General features: G+C 48.2%; 1 protein-coding gene across 3 annotated transcripts in view; it reads left to right on the forward strand.

Annotated features, from left to right (window-relative positions):
- LOC311532878 (tyrosine-protein phosphatase non-receptor type 11-like) overlaps positions 1-13,921 on the forward strand; it is an 83,244-nt gene that overhangs the window by 52,508 nt on the left and 16,815 nt on the right. For all 3 annotated transcript variants that reach the window (XM_084651801.1, XM_084651800.1, XM_084651802.1), the window contains one exon: positions 420-542. In XM_084651801.1, the coding sequence (XP_084507927.1) occupies positions 420-542 (123 nt within the window). The remainder of the gene's footprint in view (positions 1-419; positions 543-13,921) is intronic.

Raw genomic sequence — 13,921 nt, forward strand, 5'->3', positions numbered from 1 at the left:
TAGAGATGCTTTTTTAGGTCTTTCTAACTTCCAAATAACACCGTCCGTCCCCCCCACTAACCCATATATTTCCAGTCTTCTGTGTCTGCGCCCATAGGGAGAGGAGAGGGATGGGAACTGCCGTGCTGAGATCCCACCCAAACTAATTGAGGGGAGAAGAGTTCGGGCAGAGCTGTTGAAATGCAAATGTCTGCAAAGGACTGTTCTTGGGCCCTAGGACGGTGGCAGGGAAGCTTGTATATGTGAGAATTGTAACCGAGTGGGATGGAAAGACCCACTGCTTTCAAGTGGGTCCCAAGTTCTCCCACCTGGCCGGGTCAGTGAACAGAAGCCAATATGAACACCCCAGTGGAGGAGATGTTGATGACTGGATGGTACCTAATGTATATTTGTTTTCACACCCCACATTTTTGTTGTAGGTGGTTTCACCCCAACATCAATGGAATAGAAGCAGAGAAGTTGCTCCTGACAAGAGGTGTCCATGGGAGTTTTCTGGCCCGGCCTAGTAAAAGCAATCCAGGAGACTTCACTCTCTCCGTCAGGTATGAAAATGGGGGCAGGGGATGGTTGCACCGGGGCAACTATAGGCACTGGCCTAATTTTGAGACATGCACTCTTGCAGACACTTGATTAAGTGGGCAAATCCCTGATGAATGCTTATGCAAATGGGCGAGGGGGAGGGGCATCTGCCTGCTGCATACAGGTATCTGTACGTGGGCCTGATCCCAATCTTGTTCAAGCCAATGGGAGTCTTTCCACCGACTTCCACAAGCTTTGGATCATAGGCCCTGTGTGCGAACAACCCCCAACTTGTTGATCCCTGTTGAGCGTACATAATAGAGCACCGGCAGGGTTCTGTGTTCAGGTGCAAATGCTGATCACTGAGGGCTTGAAGTGCAAGAGACAAGCTAGTCCTCTGAGTGTCCGCTTTGAATCCCTCAGCACTCGAGCAGCACAGCATTCAATCCTGGCAGGACTGATTGATCCCTTCATTGTTCCAGGATAAACTTGAGTAACATTCATGTTGTGTAGGCCTTTTGAATGAGACCTGCGAAAGCCCAGGTGCTGTCTGCTCTGCATGGACAAGATCCCAAGGCAACTTCCATTAAAAATAGGGCTTTGCCCTTGAAAACTGGGTCAGCGTCTCTCATTGACGTGCAGACCCCCTCAACCCTAGTGTTGGCTGCGTTTCTGCACAATCATGTGTACATAACCTTAAGTCCTTTGGGGACCTTTGGGCCCAAAGCCATTACAGAAACGAAGCATATGAGTATGGTGATTTGGCTTTGGAATGTGGCCTTCCAGGAAACAGTGGATCACGTTCCATTTGTGCCTGGTGGGACTCCACTGATGTAAAAGTTGCAATGAAGATAAACATAAGAACGGCCCTACTGGGTCACACCAGAGGTCCATCTAGCCCAGTCTCATGTCTTCTGACAGTGGCCAGTGCCAAATGCTTCAAAGGGAATGACCAGAAGAGGGCAATCATCAAGTGATCCAGTCCCAGCATCTGGCAGTCAGAGGCCTAGAGACACTGAGAGCACAGGATTCCGTCTCTTACCATCTTAGCTAATAGCCATCGGTGGACCAGTTCTGCATGAATTTATCGAATTCTTTTTTTAATCCAGTTATAGTTTTGACCTTCAGGACATTCCACAGGTTGTCTGCATTCTGTGAAGTACTTCCTTTTTGTTTTAAACCTGCTGCCTATTAATAATCATTCGGTGAGCCCCTGTTTCTTGTGTTATGTGAAGAGGTAAATAACACTTCTTCTTCTTCACTTTCTCCACACCATGCATGATTTTATAGACTTCTATAATATTCCCCCCCTTAGTCCTCTCTTTTCCAAGCTGAATAGTCTCTGGTTTTTAATCTCTGCTCACATGGAAGCTGTTCCATACCCTTAATAATTTTTGTTGCCCTTCTCTGCGAGGTGACCAGAACTGCATGCAGTATTCAAGGTGTGACCGTACTATGGATTTACATAGTGGCATTGTGATATTTTCTGTCTTATTAGCTATCCGATAATGCAAAGAATAGAGCTGACCCCCGAGGCCATGAGGTTAAAAGGAGCAGTTTGTGTGTTCCAGGGGTAGCTTTAACCCCTCCTGGGCCATACCTACCTGGAACCTTAACGAGAATGAAACGGTGTCCCTGCCCCCATGCAGGCATCTTCTCTGACGTTATTTTAGTCGTTTGTAGTTTTTTCAGTGGCTGTTAATTTAGGTTTACAAGTCATTACCATATACTTGGTTTAAAGTAACCCTATGCTGCAATATATTGGTTAGATATTTTTTCCCCATCTGGCAAGGTATTGCTGTGTTACAGGATGTGAGCGTAACTTGTTTGTTGGAGGTACTGTATCCCCTTCCCCAATGCCCTGACTCTTGGTAGCCACTTGCAGGTTTTAATAGTGTTTTGAATATTTCAAGTGAGTTTTCACACTTGTTGTTTCCCAAAAGTATAATCTCGCTCCAGCACCCTTCCTCCGTCCCGCCCTCCCCCCCCCCCCCCCGATTCCTCTCTCTGATGCTGGAACCCAAAATATCCCCATTCATGCTGATCTACAACAAGCTGGGCAGTAATGTGGGGGGCCATGGGAAGGAACGTGGTTAACTTTTCAGCAGGGTAGACAGTTTCAGCATCAGACTTTAATTGCTTATGCTGCAGGTAATCTTTGCAATCAGAAGCTGTTGAGTTAATAAGAGACAGGAAGTCTTTCTAATTAGAATGGAAAATAGAGTTAGTCACACAGAGCTGCCTTGAACAAGCTGATCGCTGGGAGAGAAGAAGCATAAGACTGGGTTGTCTGTGTGGTGTTAATGCCTTTTTTCTTTTAATTTATTTTTTTGAGTCAATGTTTTTGTCCGTTTTCAAAGTGAGCCACTGACGGCATCTCGGTAGAGTCAGGTATAGTGTGTGAGAAGCAGCATCTGCCTGCACAAGCTTTCCTTTCCAGCACTCTGCCCACACACGTCTGCCATTCCAGTGCCTTGCCGGGGCTCCATTCGGCGCTATCCTGAGCAACACGACCACTGATGATGATGCAAACTGCCCTTAAATCTGCAACCCCTTCTGTTCTGCTCCTGGCACATGCTATGATGGAATGGTTAAAACGCCAGTGACCTCCTCCAAAATAGCCACTGCTAGCCAAAGCTTCCCAGATCTCCTGTATAAGGAAGTCTATATGTCCCTTGTTCTTGCAGGTGTGTGGGGAGGGGGGCAGCAAAGGGAGGTGATCTGGGATTTCAGGGGAGGGGTGATTTGGGATTTCAGGGGAGTACCTGGAACATTTTTCTAGAGGAAGAAGACCCTTGTGTTGCCATTTAGCCTGATCCATGATGACTTGACACTGGGGGGGCAGTTACTGTATGTGCTAAGGGTACAGGTGCTTTCCCACTACTTTTTGGGAACTGGGATGGTTGGTTACTATTTGTAGCCCAATGGAGTCTTGAGCTGGGTGGTCGGTAGGTGTGACCACAAGATAAATATTGAATTAAAAAAACAAATTGTGGGTAGCTCAATCCAAGTCCAATGTCCCTCGCCCACAGCTGGCGAGATGTGTGTCAAGCACAGAACATGAAGTTTGCCTTGAAGTCTTAATATTTATCAATTGTGTGGCCACAACCCACTGACACATTTTGATTCAGTGGAAATTCTGAACCAACCTCGCACACAAAGTATGCAATCAGCAAAGCCTGTGACGCTTCAATGTTTCCAAGAAAGTGCCTCTAAGTTTGTGCATTTGATTTTTGCAAGCCAGGTGTCATATATGAAGCTTCAGATGCTTAAGCGATGGAAAAAAAATCTTTCTCCCTGATTATCTTACCTTTGACAATGTACTATCATCTAAAATCTTCCCGCCTGAGCCCCCTTCTCATTTCTAGTGACTGCCTTCAAATGCTGCCTTTGTCACACACATGGGGTCATGTGCACGATGTATGGTATCATCTCTTGCACACATTTCATGAGTCAGGAAAGCAGTTCTGGGCATGCTTGTGTCCCATTGAAACTGACGCCATGCAAGTTTGTTTTCCGGAATTGGAACTATAAAGCATAGATCAGTGGACAGAATGAGTGGCATTAGGTTATCTGAATTCCAACCAATCATGTTGCCCACCTTGTTCTTCAAAGAACCAAACGTGTCTGAAGGTCAGGAGCAGAAAGTACCTCTTCAGACAGCGAGCTAGCCTTCCACCTTCAGGTTCTCCAAGAATATGGGAAAAGGCAGCTCCCTTCGTGAGAGAGGGGACGTGGGCCGAGGAGAGAGGTTAGCTGTAGCTCTGGCTGACCAGCCCCCAAACTGAGTGATCCACATGTTCATGGATCTCCAGGTAAGTCTCTTCCTCAGAAGCCCTCCCACAAAAGATGCAGCAGCCTCTGTCCCCATCCCTTGAATGTCTCTTCCCACGTCTTCCTCTCACTCTATGCAGCCTGGATTATTTGCTTCTGTCCCTGCAGCAATTGCTCTGTGTCGGGTTGGAAATGGAGTGATACCCTCTTTATCTTCTTTGTACTTATTTGGGAAATCCGGTAACTTCTGAGTGAGTCAGGTTAGTTCTTTCCAAATCAGTGAAAAATCTGAATGGAGACAAATACAAAAAGAATCTTCCATGGCCCCATCTCTGTTCTTTTCCTTCCTCCCCTCTCTTCAGATCGTTTTCAGCTAGTCAGTATAACATGTTGCCACACTTGGATATTGCAAGCCCCTCTTCTTCCAGTATCAGGAGAAGCTTGTTTTCTTGAGCAGTCTTTATTTTTGACATGGATCTGTGAGTACTGAACCTTTTATTAACTGAGGCTGTCTCAAGCTCTGTGTACTTTAGCAGTGCTAACAAAATACATTTAATAATAGCTATACATAAATATTTGATTCAGCATAGAACGGAAAGGGTCTTGCAACTTTAGCTGAAGAAATGCAGCAGTGACCCTCATACTCGGATTAAGGAGGAGATAAGATACAAGTTTCTCATGAGTTATCTTATTCTGGGTCTGTATGGTGTTTTGCCCAATGTGATCCTGATCTCTGTTAGGGTATCTAGGTGCTAGGGGAATACAGATGACAAGGTGACTGTGCACACATCCATGGGTTACTTAGTGCTGAATTACCCTTTCAGGGACTGGCTCATGTGGGTTATGAGAAGTGGAGCCTTTTCACAGGGACCTGGCAACAAGCCAAGCATTCCTATTTTATGACATTTGCACAGAAAGCCAGTAGAGACCAGGGTCTTGGGGAACAATGGGGCACTTTGGGAAAGATTTTGTTTATTAAACTTTCACAGGTTTGTAAAACTTAATTTGGGTTGAAGGACAGCTATAGAAAATGTTAGGGTGGGAGGTGTGGAATGGTGACATCAGAGGTTGCTCAGCCAGTCATCTTAGTGTTGATTTCCATAGAGGATATTTGCATATTGCAGTCCCGATTAAAAGATGTTCTAAAAATACCGTAAAAGCTAGCCCTGTTTTCACCTCTACCTTCACCTTTCACTTAATCACAACTCTGTCTTATTTGTTCAAAGGAAGGACTGGATGCTAATTAGGGTTTTGATACCCAATCTTCTAAAGCTCAATACTGGCTCTTAACAGAACTAGCCTCTTATATCAGGCATGATGTGATGGAAGCTACTTGGCAAGTCGGAGAGACCCTGGGCTGTGCTAGGCCTCCTCTGTTCTCATGTGGGAACTGTGGTGCGTGCTTAGAGCCGTGTCTCTGGCCTTTTGAAGCATCCAAATATTTAGAATCACTTCTGAGAAAAGCAAGGATCCATTTACAGAATCAGTCAGCTCTCTGTAAATAACTTTAAACAAGGGGAAACAGTATTTTGAAAGTTTCCTGAGATGCAGCTGGCCTTGGGCCACAGCGGTAACACACATCTGTTAAAAGCACCTAATAGAGACCCTATTAACTTGGTAAATAGGTCACATTTTATGGGAACAGATCTTATCTAGGTTTGCTGCATGCAATAGAAAATGCTTCTGGGTAATAAAATCTTGCTAGAGTGCATCTCTCTCCCATAGTGATGTCCCTATTAACACTTCTGTAGGACACTGTTATTGTTAGCTAGACACTGGATTTTATAGGTTGTTCCCCCTTCCTCCCTGCAAAAAGCTGTAAAAGTCCTCTCCACCTGGTATTTGACTGATTAAATCTATCACCAAAGAGACAGAATTTAGGATTCTGTCATATGAATTACATATACACACTGCAGGGTTCAAATCAAGCTCTGTTACGGAGGAGATACTGTTTCTTTGCAAGAGTATAGATAGAATGAGGAGGAAAGAAGGGGCTGAAAGAGGAATTCAAGAAATCTTGAGAAAACATCTAAAAAAGCAATTGTCATGGCAGCTTAGTATGTTAGCACCTAAAGGTCCCATCCGAGAACAAAATATACGTATGCTTGGTAAGACCCAGTCCCAGCTTCAGAGAGTTTACAGTCTGAATAGGCCAGACAAAGAGAGTGTTGTTTTCATTTTACAGATAGGGAACTGAGAGACTCGCCCAAGGTCACAAACGAGGTCTGTGTCAGAGCTGGGATTAGAAACCAACTGTTCCGAGTCTCAGTCAAGTGCCTTAATTGCAAGACTATCTTTTTCGAGGGCTGGGTTTCTCACCTGACGAAAAGTAGATAAAAATCCTGTTTTGTCTTATAAAGGGCCAAACTCTCTGTGGATGTAACTGCAAGGAACTCAGTGGAGTGTCACCAGCAGAGAGTTTGGCCTAAATGCTTTTTTGCTACTATTTCTTGCTTTACAAGTTTGACTTGGGGCTGTGGTTTGCCTGATACCTTGGTACATCCTGGAAATGCCTTCTCTGAATCATGAATTTTGTTTTCCCAAATCTGGCTTGACCAGCAAAGTGGGGGAAGTGTTACTTTGGGGGCAGGGAGCTTGTTCTGTATGGAAAGCTTGGATGGGAGCAGAAAACAAAAGCCTAGAATCTATGCAGCACAAACCCCATGGAGAAACCACTGTCCACTTATGAGCTCACTAATTGCCTTACGTTTGTTCTTCCTGGGATACTCTCTTCTCTCCATTGCAGAGAAATCTTGGGAATGGCGGGTAGCGGGATGGGAGAACTCTCCGCTACCCTCCTGCTGTCCCCATTGAAGCCTGCATTGATTGAACCATCTGCACCCATTCCATAATTACCCCATGTGGTGATTGCAGGAGAAGTGCCCATCCACGTTAGGCTACTGCGTGAAGCCATCCCACCTTGCCTCATGCTAGCTGGTGGGAAGGAGGAGATGGCATCAGGTCCACGTGACTGTGGATATTGGTTTGGGGCCTGGTGAACTGAGAGACAGATGAGGCTGAGAGTCTTCTCGGGGGAGAGACTCCTCCACTCTCCACGCCCTTTTGATCCTTGGCCTCTCTGCTAAATTGCTGTACTGCGGACACCTATCCAGTGGGGAAGGAGGGCTGAGAACGTCAATCGATTTTCACATCGGCCCCTGGGACATCGGGGGGTGGTGAGTTCTAGCCTTCACGCACCCGAACTAGATTGGAACCATTAACTGCCTGGATGACGACGCTCAAGACCATTCCAGAGCCATTTAATTCTCTGACTTCTGTCTCTCCAGTTGGACGTGCCTCCCAAAAGGCAAGAGAATAACATTTGGCTCTCTTCGGCATGATGCAATGGTAGAGAACTGAGCATTTTGCTGAGAACCCAGACTACTTCTGAGCAGGGTCAAGTTTTCAACCAAGTTTCTAAAATACGTGGGAGGCTCTTCCTGTTTTGCATAGGCAACATTTTGGTGTTTTTGCAAGTGGGGTCACACGTTGCCTGATAAGCTTTAGGCTGCCTTTGTGGCTCTGCCCGATGAAACACATGACCAAAAATACTTTGGGGGGACAGCAGCCAAGTGTGGCTCATGTTTTGACTCGTAGACCAGTTCTTCTGCCTTTGGTGCCAAAAATTATCCGATTCAGGAGTCCGCCAATCTGAGCGTCTTTGGTCTAGAAATCTGCCTGGAAACCTAATGAGGCTGTTCTGGAAGCCTTGAGGCTGTTCTCAGTTGGCCCAATTAAGAAACTGCACGGAGAGCGACTTCTCCCAAGGAAGGAATCTAATTTATAAAGAAAATCCCAAATATTTTCAGCCATTTAAAAAAGGGGTTGTGGGTCACTCTGGGACCGTGGGGAGGGTTTGGGTGAGCTCTTAGCTCATGTAAAACATTTTGACCACCCATAGTGAGTTTCACCCAGTTGTTCTGAGTATTGGTGGGTGGCTGCATCCCCACTTCATTAGCAGAACACGTAGGACAGAATTATTTTCCCTGGTAGGGCTCTTCCAGGCATTGCTGCTCGTCCTACATGTGAGAAGCTGCTGCTGATGTGAAGGTTATGCAAGGAAGGGTGGCCAGATTCAGGAGATCTTGTTTTGAATCCTGGCTCGGTCACCCATTTCTTGTGACCTTACACAAGTCCCCTTATCTCCTTGTGCTGCAGTTCTTCACCTGTAGAATAGAAGTAAAAATGCAAAATATCTCTCTCCTTTTATGTCTAAGTAGATTGCAAAGCCTTCAGAGCAGGGACTGAGAGTCTCTGTGTTTATGCGATGCCTAGCATGGTGGTGCCCTGATCTCTAACGGGGTCTCTAGATATGCCATTGTAATACAGATTATCAGGGTTTCTCATGAGAGAAGTTTGGCGTGGACGCACCATTTGGCTCAGAGTTTTGAACTTGCTGACTCTTAAATCTCCAGAGAAGTTGGATTCTGCTAGCAAACAGTGCTGCGTCCGAGTGCTAGAACAATGTCCACTTTGTCCAGCACTAGCTGTGCCACTGGGTGAGTCGCGTATCTCGGCGTTGCGCTCTCTCTCTCTCTCTCTCTCTCATCAGGCCAGGTCTCTGCATTGGTGAGGATGTTGTTCTGGGATTGGGGGTCTGTGGCCCAGTTTGAAGCTGCTCAGTGAGACTTTTAAAGTTGCAAAAGGAGGGGCAGGGGGATGAAATCCCTCAATGCCCTTTGTGCTAAGCATGACCTTGAGGGCTGCCTGGATAAAGAGCCCCAATTGTCCATTTTCCCTTTGCATCCATGCAGTGCTAGCAGCCTTTTGACCGGGGTGGGGGGAGGATTTCAGTGAACTGGGGCTTTGTAGGTTTTTAGTGGGCTTGGGTTGTGGGGAGGGAGCAGTGGAATGAAGGAAACTTCAGAGCGTCTGGCCAAATGGCGAAGATGTGGCTTCCATCCGGTGTGTTCTGTGCTGAGCAAAGGCTCTTCACGTCCAGCCTCAGGCATGAAACTGCTGGCGAGCTTCATCTGCCAGCTGTGATTGGATCAGTAATGATGCTGCCCAATTTAGAACAAAACTTTTGCCTGGCCATGCTGTCACATTGGGAAGCGTAGCCTAGAGATCTCCCCCCTCTTTATGCCTTTATACGCACAAACTCGCTTTGCATAAGGGTTGATAAGGTCTGATTTTAACCCACGCTCGCTCTCTCTGCCTCTCTCACTAAAGATGTTTCCAGCGCGTGTGGTGACGATTACCATCTCTGATTATGGTCAGGGTGTTTTTGAAGGGCTGAGTAACCACAATTGGAGACAGACTTTGAAAAGACTTTCCATCTCTCTTGAAAAGCTGGCCCTGAATCACCTTGGAAACCCTTCCCGAGCATGTCCACAGCAGCAATCTACCTGAGCGTCGGAACAGCCCGGCTCTTCTGAGAGGGGGGTTCGTCACCTGCACCAAGCTCTGGAGCGGAGTTTCACAGCTGGCTTCTCTTTTCTTATAATGGGCTGAACTTAAACTCTAGATCCAAATGCTCCCAAACTTTTAAGGCTCTGTCTGTACCACAACTAGAACAGACTCCGAACAGGTCCGATTCAAGCCATAGTTACAGACCGGTGTTAAGCATGTCCTAGTAACTCCATCAACACACCAGACCTTTGAAAACTGTCTGTCCTGCTCTGCCTTTGGCACCCGGCTGTTTAGTTTCTTGAGGACTGAAATGCTGTGGTCTAACTGGAGCTATTGTGCTTGGTATATGGGGTTTCTAGGTGAAAGATGATAGAGAGGAGGTCAGACTAAAATTCACCACTCGCCATTGTGAGCCTCTGTTCACTGTGTGTGATGTATCGGGAGTAGGCATCCAGTGCCGGCCTCTCCAGAGGTGGGTTTTATGTATTGTTGGGCCAAAAATTCTACAGGCACGTAGGGTGGATTTTTCAACTGGTCCGCTCACGGCAGCATTCTTCCTAGCTTAAGAAACGTCTCCTCCTGTGGCAGAATCGAAGGTAAACTGCCCGAGCTCCCCCGCTCATGGGCTCAGCTCCACAATGAATGTGAAATTTGCCGGTGGAGCTTACGCTGGTTTATGCCAGTGGAGGATCTGGCCTCGTGTGGGCAGCTGACGAATCTTTGAGGAAGCGGAGCGGCTAGAGAACATGTGGCTACTGCTGCGTTTCTGGAAGTCGGTCACCGAGGGTTCAGCAATAGTGATGGCACTTAAGTCATCTGCACTTCTTGAATAGCTTTATTGATCTAAAAGAACGCAGCTATGTGCATTCAAAAGGGACTTGCCCGCTGAGTGGGACCTGAATAAGAGATGCTCTTTCACAAAATCCATTGGCTTTGACAGTCACGTCATTCCTCTGTTGCTGCTGCTGATGATTAAATGACATGTATTTGGTGTAACGAGTTCGCCCTCCTTTCCGCCTCTGATTCCAGCCGCAGCGATGTCCCAAGCCTCCCTTTTGATGTCACAGTCCCTAGATGCAGACATGATTGTGCTGTCCATGGATGGAGTGACTCTAGGCTGGAAGCCCATCCGAGGACCAAATCTAGGCCAAAAAACGGCCAGCAAAACGGGGCTAGATCATCCAGTGATGCAAACTGGCTTCAGTCCATTGGCGCTCATTCCATTTCATTGCTGGCTGGAGACACTGCAGGCCATCGCGTGCACGCTTGCACAGGTTCACAGTAGTGTAGATCAACCTGTCCGTACCCTGCATCCTCTGACTCCCCCGCAGCCCATCTACGCCGTGATGGATGCTTTCTTCCTCATTCAGAAGAACTGGAAGTAGCCCCTCGAGGAAAACTTGGCCTGCAAGGGCTTTTCTAGATTAGAGGAATTTGCACGGAAGCAGCTACACTGATGGAAGACACTGCTGCAAAGTCTTGTTGCAGGCCTGGTGCAGAATTGGGCCTATACTACTGCAGCTGTCTGAGCGAGTTACGTGGCTAAGCCGCACTGGTACCAGCCCCATCTCGCAGAAGTGCGGTGACTCTAGACCGGGAGTTTGCCCTGGTGTAGTATCAGCGTTTATATAGCTATTCCAGTGCACAACCCGCAGCCACTCCTCTTGCAACTTCGCTCCTAGACACGCAGCCTCCTTCCGGGGTGACCTGTTGAAAGCAGTCTTGCCCAGGGACTGTTCAACACCAAGGGAAGGACTCGCGTTTGGTCCGTGGGCTTTGGATCTGGCTCCTCGTTCCGTTTGACCCCGCGCAGAATACGAATACTTCGTGCCCTTGTTATTCTGTGTTCTCTGAAGCCGGTGATTCTCTTCTGCATGACGTAGCCCACCCCGTGCACCTCCCAGGTCTCCTCCCTCTTGCTGGAGCAGTTGCTTTGGCAACAAATAGAGGCCAGGAGCCTTGTCCTCTCTCTCTCAGCGACAGGCTTCCAGCCACCAGGGATGAGCTCAGCAGGGCTGCCACTAAGTGTATTTAAAATGCAATTAGCCTGCCTCTCGGAAAGGGTAGCAAGAGCTGTGGCAGGAGCTGGCTGGGTTTTACAAGGGCTGAGGGGGCCCTTGGAAGAAGCCAGTAAACACTTGCACTTGGGGCTCAGACACCAGGGCATAGCAAGTGGCAAAGTCGGGAGTGGCCAACTGGTTTGATGGCTTTAGAGGTTGGGATGGGGGAGGCGGGGAGGGAGAGAATGAAATCTAGCTCTGTCCATGTTCTGCTGCTTATTTGCTTTTATCTACAGGAACTCGTTGCTTAAAGTCGTCCCGTTAACGTTGTTACGTTGCTGATCAATTAGGGAACATGCTTGTTTAAAGTTGTGCAGTGCTCCCTTCTAATGTCGTTTGTCCACGGCTTGCAGGAAGAGCATCCCAGTGGAGCTGGTCAGGCTATCAATTGCTGGCAGTTCAGCTGTCCCTCCCCTCACTGCCATGTGCTGCTCCTGCCCTTTGCCTTGGAGCTGCTCCCCAAGCCTCTGGCGGGGGGGGGCGAGGGGAAGAAGAGGGGGGCTAATGTCAGGGTGTCCTCCTACCCCCTGCTCCTGCACCCCGCTTACCCCATCTTCCATAGAGCAGGGGGGACACACGGACTGAGGGAGCAGCGTCTGGTCTCAGCTTGCTGATCTAATTAACAAGGCAGCGTACTTCTGACCCCACTCTTCATACTTAAAAGGGGAAATGAGCATCTCTATCTCTCAAACACACATAGGGTGTGTGTGTCTCTCTGTCTGCCCTCCCTCCTTTCCAGCTGCCTTGTAGAGTGGGAGAGTTAACCCTTGAGGGCTCAGCCAATTGCTAGTTCATCATTCAGCAGTAAGGCATTCCCTGGGAAATATCCCACCCTCCGACTCCTCCACCTCAACCAAGCTTCAGAATCATCATCACTGTGTACCAGAAGTCTTATGGGGAAATTGGATTCACTTAACATCATTTCGCTTAAAGTTGCATTTTTCAGGAACATAACTACAACGTTAAATGAGGAGCTCCTGTATTAGACTTAATGCTGAGGGGTGGGGAGGACCTGGACTCCAGTCAAGGCCGGGTCGTCACTTTCCTTTCCAAGACAGGTCACACATGGGCTGGAAGCTTTCTCCCCAAATCACAGCCAGCGCGTGGGATCTGAATCCTGCTCTTCCTGTCGTAGGCTCCCCTCCCACGTCCAGCAATGGGCACCAGCCACGCTCTGCAGCATCCGCTTCCTTCTCCTCCTGCCCTGGGCGAGAGGGCCTCTGGCACAGCCCATGGAGGCGAGCCTCCCAGCTTGGGTCGACCGACTCCGGTTGTGCTACCACCCTGGGAACAGCTGTGTCAACAGTGCTTTGGAGCTGTAACTTGCTCTCTGAAGCCTGGGCAGAGGGGAGGGCTATTTTTAGCATTGGTGCACGAGCCTGTCCATCTGGGCTCGGAGCCTGCTTGCCGCCGTGGGCTGTGTAGATGGAGCCTGTGCAGCTCTGCCAGTGGAGACCTGAATCCTGGCCTGCATCTAGTCCTGGGTCCTGTGCAACAATGCTGTTGCATTTCGGTCCTGCTTGTGTAACGTTGACAGACCCCGGTCGTCAGCAGGCAGGATCGAACCTGGGACCTCCGGGAGCTCAGTGTGTGAGCCTCCACTGCATGAGCTAAAAGCTAAGGCTGTAGAGCAGACTCGTTTAACTCTAAATGGTCTCAGTGCCACTAGATGGGACAGAACACCACACCCGGGAGGTGTGTGGGTTGCACTTGCATCTAGTAACACCCTGCTCATTCAGTCCTGGAGCAAGCATGCAGAATTTATGCACAAGTTGTGTCTTGTGTCCTGAATAAATGTCCTTCAGGTGCTAGGAAGCAATCCTCCTCACTCTGTCCCGAGGTGCCAGGTTCTGAACCTGGGGTTGGTAGGTCACACACGTGCAGCAGTGTCTCTTAGCAGCGATCTCCAAGATGCACTAACTGGGGGAGGGAGCAGTAGATCTTGGAACTGGAGTTAGACAGGAGAAAACCTAATCTGAACCAAGTACAGAAACCTCTGGGGCTCTTCAGCATCTGTAGGGCCCAAGTTGATGGGAGAAGCAAATGCCCAGCTCCTCTGAAAATCAGGCCCCGAGGTGCTTTTAAATGGGAGCATTGCTGGGGAAAAAAATACTGATTATCTGATGTGAGGTTTGTGCGATTTGACTCCAGTTGATGTGGATGCCTATTAATGTGGGTATATCAGCAGAGGTAGTGTTGCTTAGTGGGCAGAACTC

This window comes from Lepidochelys olivacea (assembly GCF_965140295.1).
Source record: "Lepidochelys olivacea isolate rLepOli2 genome assembly, chromosome: 18".
Taxonomy (NCBI): Eukaryota; Metazoa; Chordata; order Testudines; family Cheloniidae; genus Lepidochelys; species Lepidochelys olivacea.